General features: G+C 40.2%; 1 protein-coding gene across 3 annotated transcripts in view; it reads left to right on the forward strand.

The window, feature by feature from the left end:
• Positions 1 to 6,608, forward strand: part of SAP130 (Sin3A associated protein 130) — a 75,182-nt gene extending 68,574 nt beyond the window's left edge. For all 3 annotated transcript variants that reach the window (XM_082841625.1, XM_082841626.1, XM_082841627.1), the window contains 3 exons: positions 3,465 to 3,568; positions 5,351 to 5,464; positions 5,687 to 6,608. In XM_082841625.1, the coding sequence (XP_082697751.1) occupies positions 3,465 to 3,568; positions 5,351 to 5,464; positions 5,687 to 5,845 (377 nt within the window). In that variant the 3' untranslated portion in view covers positions 5,846 to 6,608. The remainder of the gene's footprint in view (positions 1 to 3,464; positions 3,569 to 5,350; positions 5,465 to 5,686) is intronic.
• The last annotated feature ends 6,581 nt before the right edge of the window (positions 6,609 to 13,189 follow it).

Here is a 13,189-nt window from a genome sequence, read left to right on the forward strand (position 1 = left end):
GATGGAGTCACCGCCTCTCAACTGGAGAGAGGAGAGAGGGAGCGGTCTTGGTTTAAATACCACAGACTGCCTGTTCTTTCCACATTTTCGTAGATTTGCTTGAGTAGATGTTTCTGCTTTGCTCTTTGCCCTTAGGACCTTCCCCAGAGGTTTAAAGTGTTATTTAAAAATTTTCCCCAGTTTCACTGGGGAAGCAGCTTAGAAGAACACTGTCATATCACAAGTCAGTTGTCTCTTATACATTGCTGAGCTACTCTGGAAAAAAAAAAGTTTAGCAGTTTTATAAAAACCAAACATACACTTACCATATGACCCAACAGTTGCACTCCTGGGCGTTTATCCCAGAAAAATGAAAACCTGTGTTCACACAAAAATCCGTACACAGGTGTTCATAGCAACTTTTTGGTAATAGCCAAAATCTGGAAACAACACAAATGACATCAAATGGTTAAACAAACTGTAGTGCCATTGAATACTACTCAGGAATGGAAAGGCAAGAACTATTGATCATGTAAGAGCTTAGATGGAGCTCAGGGGCATTGTGCTTATGCTTAGTGGAAACAGCTAATCTTAGGAGGACACATACCAAAAAGAAAAAGAGAGGACATATCATGTGATTCTATCTATATAGCAATCTCTAAGTGACAAAATTATAGAGATAGAGAACAAATTAGTGGATTTGAGGGTTAATCATGGGGCAGGGGTGGTGTGACCATAAAGGTATGGCACAGGAGAGATGTCTGTGGTGATGCAATAGTTCTGAATCTCGATTGCGGTGGCAGTCACATCAGTCTAAAATGATGTAATAGCGTATACTTACTTTACATCAGTGGCGGTTCCCTGGGTGCGATACTGTACTACAGTTACTAAGATGTAGACAGTGGTGAAGGAGAAATACCTGACCTCTTTACTGTCTTTTTTCCCCAGTAATAGCTTTATTGCACTATAATTCATGTAGCATACAATTCATCTATTAACATGTACAATTCAGTGATTTTTAGTATGTTCACAGTTGCACGTCCATCACTACGGTGAGTTTTAAAACATTTTCATTACCCCAATAAGAGACTCCACGACCCTTAGCCATCCTCCCCAGTCCTGCCTTCTTCACTCCTCCCTATACCCCCAGCCCTAGGCAACCTCTGATCTGCTTTCCATCTCTGTAGATTTCCAGTGCCGGACATTTCCTATGAACGGAATCATATATTATACAGTCTTCTGTGACAGGCTTATTCCACTTAGTGTAATGTTTTCAAGGTTCATCCATGTAGCATGTATGAGTACTTCATTCCATTTTCCTGCCGAATAATCTTCTATTTTATGGATATATACCACATTTTATTTATCCATTCATCACTTGATGGGCATTTGGGTTGTTTCCACCTTTTGATTATTATGAATAATGGTGCTGTGATCATTTGTGTCTGCATTGTTTTTATAAATTTATTTTATTTATTTTTGGCTGCGTGGGGTCTTCATTGCTGCGCGTGGGCTTCCTCTAGTTGCAGTGAGCGGGGGCTACTCTTTGTTGCGATGCACGGGCTTCTCATTGTGGTGGCTCCTCTTGTTGTGGAGCACGGGCGCTAGGCATGCAGGCTTCAGTAGTTGTGGCTCGTGGGCTCTAGAGCACAGGCTCAGTAGTTGTGGCGCACAGGTTTAGTTGCTTCGCAGCATGTGGGATCTTCCCGGACCAGGGCTCGAACCCATGTCCCCTGCATTGGCAGGTGGATTCTTAACCACTGCACCACCAGGGAAGCCCCGTGTGTCTACATTTTTGTGGGAACACCTGTTTTCATTTCTCTTGGACATATACCTAGGAATAGAATTTCTGGGTTATTTGCTAGCTATAGTTAACATTCTAGCAACTCCCAGACCGTTTTCCAAAGTAAATACATTTTTCCCACCGGCAGGGCATGAGGATACTTCGGATTTCTCCATATCCTCACCAGCACTTACTCTTTTTTTTATTCTTTTATTTTTATTTTTATCCTAATGGGTCGGAAGTGGTACTTCACTGTGGTTTTGACTTACATTTCCCTAATGCCTAATGATGTTGAATATCTTCATGTGATGTTGGCCATTTGTATATGTTTTTTGGAAGAAATGTCTTTTTGGATCCTTTGCCCTTTTTAATTGGTTTGTCTTTTTATCATTGAGTGGTAAGAATTCTTCCTATGTTTTAGATACAGGTCCCTTACCAGATATATCTCTAGACTATCTCTGCAACTTCTGTGAAACTAAAAAGTTTTTTTAATGCTCGTAATGAAATATACACATCCATCTAAAACTGGTGAAATCTGAATAGGGTCAGTGGACTCTGTCAGTGTCATGGTTGTGATATTGACTGTAGTTTTGCAAGATCTTACCACTGGGGGAAAGTGGATAAAGAGTACACAGGATCCACAACATTGTAAAGCAATTATAATCCAATAAAGATGTGGAAAAAAAAAAAAGTACACGGGATCTCCCTGTATTATTCCTTACCATTGTATGTGAATCTACAGTTCTCTCAAAAAGGTTAAAATTCTTTCATCCCATTCATGCTAATATTTGTCTAGTAGACAGAGGTTTTTTTTAATTGCTCTGAGAAGTAAAGTTCGTCAGTTTTAGGTTCACAACCATATCAAAAGAGATATTCCATGTCCCACCCCCACCCCCTCCCGAACACGCACAGCCTCCCCTACCGTCAACACCACCACAGAGTGGTGCATTTGTTGCATCTGCTGAACCTGAACTGACATAAGTATCACCCAAAGTTCATCATTTACGGTCCAGTTTGGTCTTGGCGTTGTATACTGTATCAGTTTTGACAAACATATAGGTAGGGTTTTTTCAAGATTAATTTTTAAAATAATAAAATAAGTTTTTTAATTAAAAAAATGTTTTTTAATTATCCATGTGCTATGTAATTACATTTTAAGTCCTAGTTAAACAGTGATATTAAAACTTCACAGATACAGCTAAACTCACCTTTGACAGGTACCCCTCAATCCTAGTTTCTTTCCCCAGTCCAAATGATACAATTCCTATTTATTTTACTACAGTGCTGGTTACTGGACTTTTCTACCTACATTTAAATGTGACTCAGGTTGGAGCCCTGTGACTTCTCCAAGATCTAGATAACACCACGGAGCTTCTAAGCTTCATGCCCAAACTCTCCACATGCTGGCAAGCTTCACACATGAGCAAGGCTCCAACCCACTAAAGACCATTTCCTTCATTTAAGAGTTTAGAGTACTAACTTACTCTCTTTTGAACTCACTAGATTAGCACAAGTAGGTCTTTAAAGAATTCTTCTGGTGTGGACAAAAAGAGCTTTTATTCATGTTGTGACTTGTATTTTCAGTGACTTAAAGATATTTAAGTAAAGTTCTTAATAAAGTAGTGGCTTGAACACAAGTGACTTTAGCTCTATAAAAATTGAAATATACTTTTTTTTTTTTTTTTTTTTTTAATGGTTCCAGAGGAGAAGAAAGCTATGCTGCAGGAAATAGCTAATCAGAAAGGAGTATCCTGTCGTGCCCAAGGCTGGAAGGTTCACCTCTGTGCTGCCCAGTTGCTGCAGCTGGTAGGTGGAGCTCTAGCAGTTGTTACGTCCTGCTGAAAAGAAGGATGGATGCTGGAGACGTCTGAGTTCATAGAACATTTTCTTTAGAGTGATTCCGAAGCGTTCCCAGTTAACGTGGGTCATGGTAGAATTTTTATGTGTGCTGTGTGATATTATAATTACTGTTACCTATTCTGTGGATGGATGTAATTGTAATCTAAATATATCTTAGTTTTGGTCCCCATAAGTGAAATATACTGAACAACTTAAGTTTGTAAGATGTACAGTTAAGGTTCAGTGTTACCTGTTGCCGTGACATCTGAAAAAGAGGGGGCGTCAGGTGACCCAGCTGTGTAAGCTCCTCCTCCTCACGCTGCTGCTTGTCGTGGGGACCAGGCACAGTTCCCACTTCTTCCTGAATAGTGGGCTTCAGTTCTCTGCCAGCTTGCGATACTCAGATAAGCCGGTGACATCCTCCCGGGAGCACCAGGGGGCACCGCTCCCTCTTGATACTGCAGTGCCTGCCTCCTACAGCCCCTACTCCTTCACTCCGTTCCCTGCTTGTCATGGAGTGCAGCCCCCATGTGGCCGTGCGTGGTGTGCGGTGTCCTCTTCCCCTGGGCTGTGAGTATACTGACTAGTAAACTGCTGTTGATCTCTTCTGTCCAATGTGTTAGGTGTTCAGCCCTTTCCATAACCCTAGGCGGGAATCCTTCCTTCAACAAGGTAAAGAGGAGGTGATCAAAATAATAACCTCGGGCTTCCCTGGTGGCGCAGTGGTTGAGAGTCTGCCTGCCGATGCAGGGGACACGGGTTCATGCCCCGGTCCAGGAAGATCCCACATGCCGCGGAGCGGCTGGGCCCGTGAGCCATGGCCGCTGAGCCTGCGCGTCCGGAGCCTGTGCTCCGCAACGGGAGAGGCCACAACAGTGAGAGGCCCACGTACCGCAAAATATAAAAATAAAAAAAAAACCTCACAAAGTCTTTCCATCTTTGGAGTAGCAATGATCTGAAGAACATTGTCTTTTATGAGTATTGTTTTTAAAGTAGTGCCATGGCTAGTTTTTTTATGTAGCATAAAAGCATATTTCTCTGAAACTTACAGACTTGTTTTTCAGAGGGATTGTGAATTCCTGGCAGAATTTAAAAGTTATCCTTGGACTTCCCTGGCGGTCCAGTGGTTAAGACTCTGCACTTCCACTGCAGGGGGCACGGGTTTGATCCCTGGTCGAGGAGCTAAGATCCTACATGCCGTGTGGTGCGACCAAACAAACAAACAAATAAATAAATAAGTTATCCTGGGGGCTCCCCTGGTGGCACAGTGGTTGGGAATCCACCTGCCAATGCAGGGGACACGGGTTCGAGCCCTGGTCCGGGAAGATCCCACATGCCGCGGAGCAGCTAAGCCTGTGCGCCACAACTCTTGAGCCTGCGCTCTAGAGCCAGTGAGCCACAACTACTGAAGCCTGAGTGCCTAGAGCCCACGCACCCAGCAAAGAGTAGCACCCACTCACTGCAACTAGAGAAAGCCCGTGTGCAGCAACGGAGACCCAATGCAGCCAAAAATAAATAAACTAATCTAAAAACAAAAGTTATCCTGGAAGATGGACTCTGAATTATGGCAAATTGTAATGTAAATTGTTGATCAATTTTCTTTACTGAATCTTAGTCATTGGGAGAAATGATTTTATCACCCAGACAGATCCGATACCAGTTTACACAGGTGATTCAGGGTGGGTTGTTTGCCTGAGTTTGACAAAAGTATCTCCGAGGTCATGACGCCCTCCCTCTTGTTTGTTGCAGACAAATCTAGAACACGATGTTTATGAAAGACTCACCAACCTACAAGAAGGGATCATCCCAAAGAAAAAAGCAGCAACTGATGATGATTTACACCGAATAAATGAACTAATACAGGTTTGAAGGAGTCCTTTCGCTCTCCTTACTTCTCCCTTTCCCTCTCTCGTCCACTAATGTCTTTAGTAAAAACCTGTTACTTCAGCCTGCATTGTCAAGAAACACTAAAACATTTTTTCTGTGTGAAAGCCTCAACATGGCTCAATCCAAAGGTGAGAAGTTCTTTAAAAGCCACATTGTTTCGAAGATTACTTACTGACGATGTGATGTCTTTTGTTTCAGGGGAATATGCAGAGGTGTAAACTTGTGATGGATCAAATCAGTGAGGCCAGAGACTCCATGCTTAAGGTTTTAGATCACAAAGATCGTGTCCTGAAGCTTCTAAATAAGAATGGGACTGTCAAGAAGGTGTCAAAATTGAAGCGAAAGGAAAAAGTCTAGACCCCGAATCAGGACTTTGGAAACAGAATTTATGAAGAATGGTGTTGGGGGTGGGGGAGGGCTTTGGTTATTTTCAAAGCAGAACATTGAAATTAAGACAGCGTTCCTTAACTCACGCTCGAAAGCAGACGGGCCCATAGCATCCAGTGACACGGAAGGATCGGAGCTGATCTGACACAGTGGACTCCAGTCTTTCTTTCAGGCGTCTCCCTCTTAGACTTACCATGTCGTCCATGATTCCTGATGCATCAGTGTCTCCCAGTTGGAATCAGTGACACAAGTGACTGGCTGGCGTTTTTCGGCCTTCCAGTTGATAAACTGTATTTATCTGCTGGATTCCTGCAGGACCCATACTGAGCCTGGACTGAAAGTATCCACTCAGACCATCTGTTCTCTCTCTACGCTGAAAATCGAACCTCTTCCCTTCACCCCAGTCGGTCCTTACTCTGACCTTCAGATGCCCACGCTGGCCTTCTAAAGCAGTGCCATGGCACCGAGAGACCTGCCACATCTCACTTTAAAGGGTTTGAACTATCGATTCTTGTCATTTTTTTAAAGAACCATTTCAAAGTGAAATTGTTATATTGTCTGTCCTGCGTGTGTCAGAGTTGGGTTTTTGTGGAGGTTCGGAGCAGGCAACACCGTAAGTTGCTCTGAGATCTTTGTTCTGAAGTACATTCTTGGTTACCTGTACTTCTGTAGCTGGTGTGATGCTGTTGATTGTATGTACCACACATCTCCAAACGTTAATAAAGGACTCAAAGAGGTTTTTGTACAGAAGCAGTTTACATCTTTTTGTAAGTTAATCAGTGCTGTACTGCACATCACTCGAGTGTTTACCCTACTGTAGTTTCTCTCACGTTGTTGAGTCTACTCTGTTAAAGTTTTACTGTTCCACATAGAGTTCCACTTACCCTCGTATCTTGAAGATGTCACAGATGGTGAAGCCTGTTGGCTTTTGGTTATCTTAAATACGAGACTACGTTGTATCCCACTGCAGATAGAAATTGGTCATGTTATAGGACAATTAGGGGTAGAGCTTCCTGGAGAGTGGAGTTTCTTTACAAGGTTGCTTCCTGTGAACTAGCTCAAGTGGGAAGCCCAGCCTTGCTTTTTGCCTTGACCTGCACAGATCTGAGACAGGAGTCTATGCCGAGTGATCCAGTCTTTGGGACCAGAGATGGCCCTCCCGGGACAGCCTTCCTCGAACTGGAATGGTAAACTCTCATCTGTTGTAGGATTGGGGAAGAGAGAAGCAAAGCAGGCTTTCAGCCTTCCCCCGGTTAGGCCACATGGCCTGCATAGCATAAGCTGAAGAGGTCCTCGGAACAGTCAAGGCTGCTTCACTGGAGTGTTTCAACCTGAAGGTATTACTGACTGTGTACTAGACGATGCCGGTTTAGTGTTGTGTGCAGTATAGTGCCTGTGCTAGCACAGGGCTCCTTGCCTCCATTTCTCATCTGTGCATATTGCCCAGGTATATGTGATGTGCTGGCTCTGAAGGACAGGACCCAGGTACTTTGGATCCTGCTTTATAGACCTATTCTGTCTCAAAGAATTGTTACCTCTGTTTAAACAAAACTTCGATAACCCTGGTCAAAGGAAGATTGTCAGTACAAACTTTGCCGCCAGTGCAGGTTAGAACGGTGGTGTTTTCTGTTTTCCCTCACCTTATGAGGACAATATGATCAGAAGATAGGAGAGGGTGGAGGGGGAGATGAATTATATGTGTGTACAGCATTATTTAAAAACAAAGCACCTTAAAGTATACAGTCTGATACGATCTTACATACATATATGCCCATGAAACCATCACCACGATCAAGAGAGTGAAGATATCAGACCCCAGATTTTCCTTGTGCCTCTTTGTGATTTCTTGCCTCTCCCCCCTCCCTGCCTCACCACCTCCCATCTCCAGGCAAAGATTAATCTGCTTTCTGTCAGTCCAGATTGCATTTTCTGGAATTTCATTTGAACGAAATCACACAGTATATTCTTTTTTGAGGGAGGGAGTCTGGCTTCTCTTACTCAGCATAATGGAAATTTATGCTGAGATTTGCTCATGTGGCTTGTTTCAATAGTTCATTGCTTTTATTTGCTGAGTAGCAAGCATTCCATCTTATGGATATGGATATTCCTTCCACAAGTTGTTTCTGCATTCACCTGTGGAAAGACATTCAGGTTGTTAGGTTTTGGTTATTACAGACACAGCTACTTTGTACGTTTCTGTTCTTTGTATGGATAAATGTCAGTACACACCTTAATCGGTGATTTTATGTTGGTTGTACTTTCCAGGGATATATGACCAGGAGATAGTGCTGAGAAGTCCAGTCACCCAGTGGCTCTTGGTCCAGAAAACTATCATTCACATACTTAAAGATGAGAAAGAATTAGAAATATATTTGAGGTAGGACGTCGATTATGGTTTCTGTTCTTTACAGTAGAAAATTAAACATAAATCTGGGGGAAAAAGTTTTTCTGTTTTGTTTTTCTTTTTAATATTTATTTATTTATTTGGCTGAGTCATGTCTTAGTTGCGGCATGCAAACTCTTAGTTGCAGCGTGGGGATCTAGTTCCCTGACCAGGGATTGAACCCAGGCCCCCCTGCATTGGGAGCGGGGAGACTTAGCCACTGGACCACCAGGGAAGTCCCTGGGGAAAAAGTTTTAATCCATCTGCTTGGTCTAGAAAATCTTTCATATTATTTTCTTAAACCTAGGTATTTCAAAAGATCATTAAATAGAAAATGCTTTAGAATATTTTCATTGATTTTTATCATAGTAATAATATAGAATCACACAGTTTTAGAGTTTAGAAGTTATTTAGAGGTTATATGTAGTCCAGCCCAACCTGTGATGAAATGGACACCTTTGAAAGGATGTTAAGTTTTTGTACTTTTTTATAGTAAAATACAGCACAGGTAAAGAAAAGTACATGAAACAAATGTATAGCTTTATAAGTTCTTAAAGGAAGAACAACTTTGAAATGGTCCCCCAGAGTAAGAAATAGAACTTTGCTAGCCACAGAATGCTCTATCCCAATCACAGCGCTCTACCTCTCCCTAAAATAACCACTATCTTGACTTTTCCCTCCCAAATAATCCGTTTTATTGTGATGTAATTACAGAGAGTAAAATACCCAAATCTTAAATTTACAGTTTTGTGCATTTTGACACATATACAACCATGGCTAACATCCAGATAAAGATACATGACATTACTGTAACCTCAGAAGGAGCTCCTTTGTAGTCGAGTACACCTGTGTCCTCCCACCCACACCCATTAGTTTTGTCTGTTCTTGAATTTCGTGTGAATGGAATCACACAGTATGTACTTATTTGTGTCTGGCAATTTTGCTCAACATAATTTGAGGTTCTTCCATGTGTTAAATGTATCCTAAGTTGTTTCTTTTTACTGCCCTGTGACTATGCCACAGTCTGTTTACCCATTTCCCCACTGAAGGACATCTTGGTGCTTCCAGCTCTTGACTATTACGAGTAAAGCTGCTGTGAACATTTGAATGCAGCTTCTCGTGTGGAATCTCAGGTTTAAATCAGTCGAGTAAAAACCTAGGAGAGTGATTGCTGAGTCATAAGGTAAAACCATGTTTAGTTTTGTAAGAAACTTCCAAACTATATTCCAAAGCAGCTGTACCATTTTACAGTCCCACCAGCAATGAGTGAGGGTTCCTGTTGCTTCACGTCCTCGTCAATATTTAGTGTTGTCGGTGTTTAGATTTTAGCCATTCGAACAGGTGTGTAGTGGTTTCTCATTATTTTCATTTGCAGTTCCCTAACGATATGGTGTTGAGCATTTTTTCAAATGCTCATTTGCCATCTTCATATCATTTTTGATGAAGTATTTGTGCAGATCTTTGCCCATATTTTAATTAGCTTGTTTGTTTTCTGATTGAGTTTTAAGAGTTCCTTATATATTTTTGATACCAGTCCTCTTTCAGATGTGTGTTTTGCAAATATTTTCTCCCTGTCTGTAGCTTATGTTGCCATTTACGTAATAAATGGTACCTTTTGAAGAGCAGTCTTTAATTTTAATAAAGTACAACATCAGTTTTTTCTTTCATGAATTGTGCTTTTGGATAATAGCTAAAGACTCATCACCAAACCCAAGGTCACCTAGGTTTTCTCCTATGTTTTGTCATCGTGGTTTTATAGTTTTGTGTTTTACTTTTAGGCTATAATTATCAATTTTGAGATAATTATTTTGAAAGTTGTAAGGTCTGTGTAAAGTTTTTTGGGTTTTGGTTTTCGGGGTTTTTTTGAACATGGATGTCCAATTGTTCCATAATCATTTGTTGAAAAGACTATTCTTAATTAAATTGCCTTTGCTCCTTTGCCAGAGATCAGTTGACTGTATTTGTGGAAGTCTATTTCTGAGCTCTGTATTCTGTCCCATTGATCTACTTGTCTATTCTTTTGCCAGTACCACTCTGGGTTTTTTTGGTTTTTTTTTACCACTCTGTTTTGATTACTGTAGCTTTACAGTAAGTTTTTAAGTTGAGAGTATGAGTTCCCCAACTTTGTTCTTCAGTATTGTGTTGGCTATTCTAGGTCTTTTGTCTTTTCATATAAATCTTAGACTCTTAATATCTATAAAACAGCTTGCTGGAATTTTGACTAGGATTACATAAATCTAAGATCAAGTTGGGAAGGAATTGACATCTTAATAATGTTGAGTGTTCTAGTCTGTGAACATGGACTGTCTCCTTATTTATTTAGATCTTTGATTTCTTTCATCAGTCTTGTAGTTTTCCTCATGTAGAGCCTGTACATCATTAGATTTATACCTAATTATTTCATTTTTGTGTGTGTGCTATTGTAAATGGTACTTTTTTTTTTTTTTTTTTTTTTTTGCCACACCGCATTGCTTGTGGCACATTAGTTTCCCAACCCCAGGGATTGAACCTGGGCCCTCAGCAGTAAAAGCTTGGAGTCCTAACCACTGGACCGCCAGGGAATTCTTTATTTCAAATTCTGATTGTTTTCTGGTGTTATATGGGAAAGCAGTCCACATTTATGTATTGTTAACCTTGTGTGCTGTGATGTTGTATTCACAGAAGTTTTTTTGTTGATTCTTCAGGACTTTCTATGTAAACAGTAATTCCATCTGTGAACAAATACAGTTTTATTTCTTCTTTCTCAATCTGTTTAGGTTTTATTTCCTTTTCCTATCTATTGCACTAGATAGGCCTTCCAGTAAGGTGTTGAGTAGGAGTGGTAAGAGGGAATATCCTTGCCTTGTTCCCAGTCATAAGGGTAAAGTGTTCAGTTTCTCGTCATTAAGTATGACATTAGCGGCAGGGTTTTTTTGTAGATGTTCGTTATCAAGTTGAAGTTCTCCCCTCTTCCTAGTTTGCTGAGAGTTTTCAATCATAGAATGAATGGTGGATTTTGTCATAGGCTCTTCTGCATCACTAATATGATCATACGAGTTTTCTTCTTTAGCATGTTGGTATGATAGATTACATTAATTTTTTACTATTGAACCAGCCAGTCAAACCAGCACACTTGAAATAAATCCCACTTCATTATGGTGTATAATTCTTTTTACACATAGTTAGATTCAGTTTGCCAACACTTAGTTGCATCTGTGTTCATGAGAGATACTGGTCTGTGCTTTCTTTTTCGTACATGCCTTAAGTCTGGTTTCAGTGTCTTGGTAATAGAATGAGTTAGGGAATGTTCTCTCTGTTCTCTTTTTGGGAGGGGATTGTAGAGAATTGGTACAATTTCTTCATCAAATGTTTGGTCAAATTCAGCAGTAAAAACATCTGGACCTGGTACTTTTCTTTTTGGGAAATGATTAATTATTGATCCAATTCTTTAAATAGACATAGGCCTATTCAGATTGTCTCTCTCCTTGTGTCAGTGTTGGTAGTTTCTGTCTTTCAAGGAATTGGAACATTTTGTCTAAGTTATTTGTGGGCATGGAGCTGTTCCTAGTGTTCCTTTATTATTCTTTCCATGTCTGTAGGTACAGTAGTGATAATCTTTCATCTCATTTTTTTAAATATTTATTGAGCTATAACTCGCATAACATACGATTCACCTACTTTAAGTGTGAAATTCAGTGACTTTTGCTATAGTCACAGAGTTGTGCATCCGTCACCACAGTCAATTTTAGGGTATTTTCATTGCCCCCAAAACAAGCCCTGCGCCCTATAACCATTACTCCTGTTTAGGAGTTGAATCTGTTTTGAGTTAATTTTTGCATCTGATGTGATGTAGGGAGTCCAACTTCATTCTTTTTTTTTTTAATTGAAGTATAGTTGATTTACAATGTTATGTTAATTTCTACTGTGGAGCAAAGAGATTCAATTATACATACATATATTCTTTTTCAGATTTTTTTCCATTATGGTTTACCATAGGATATTGAATATAGTTCCCTGTGCTCTACAGTAGGACCTTGTTGTTTATCCATTCTATATATAATAGTTTGCGTCTGCTAATCCCAAACTCCCAATCCATCCCTCCTCCCCCTTCACAACAACCACAAGTGTGTTCTCTTTGTCTGAGTCTGTTTCTCTTTTGTAGATAAGTTCATTTGTGTCATATTTTAGATTCCACATAAAAGTGATACCATATGCTATTTGTCTTTCTCTGTCTGACTTCACTTAGTATGAAAATCTCTAGGTCCATCCATGTTGCTGCAATGGCATTATTTCATTCTTTTTTAATGGCTGGGTAATATTCCATTGTGGAATTATGGTATATACCACATTTTCTTCATCCATTCATCTGCTCATGGACATTTAGGTTGTTTCCATGTCTTGGCTATTGTAAATAGTGCTGCTGTAAACATTGTGATGCATGTATCTTTTTGAATTATAGTTTTCTCCAGGTATATACCCAGCAGTGGGATTGCAGGATCATATGGCAATTCTATTTTTAGTTTTTTGAGGAACTTCCATACAGTTTTCCATAGCGGCTGCACTAATTTACATTCCCACTGGCAGTGTACACACCCACATCCTCCACACCCTGTTCAGCATTTGTTATTTGTAAAGTTTTTAATGATGACCATTCCTACTAGTGTGAGTTGATACCTCATTGTAGTTTTGATATGCATTTATCTAATAATTAGCAATGTTGAGCATCTTTTCATATGCCTGTTGGCCATCTGTATGTCTTCTTTGGAGAAATGCCTATTTAGGTCTTCTGCCCATTTTTTGATGGAGTTATTTGTTTTTTTGTTATTGAATTGTATTAGCTGTTTGTATGTTTTGGAAATTAAGCCCTTGTTGGTCACATTGTTTGCAAATATTTTCTCCTAGTCCATAGGTTGTCTTTTTGTTTTGTTTATGGTTTCCTTTGCTGTACAAAG

Source organism: Leucopleurus acutus (assembly GCF_964270905.1).
Source record: "Leucopleurus acutus genome assembly, chromosome: 6".
Taxonomy (NCBI): domain Eukaryota; kingdom Metazoa; phylum Chordata; class Mammalia; order Artiodactyla; family Delphinidae; genus Leucopleurus; species Leucopleurus acutus.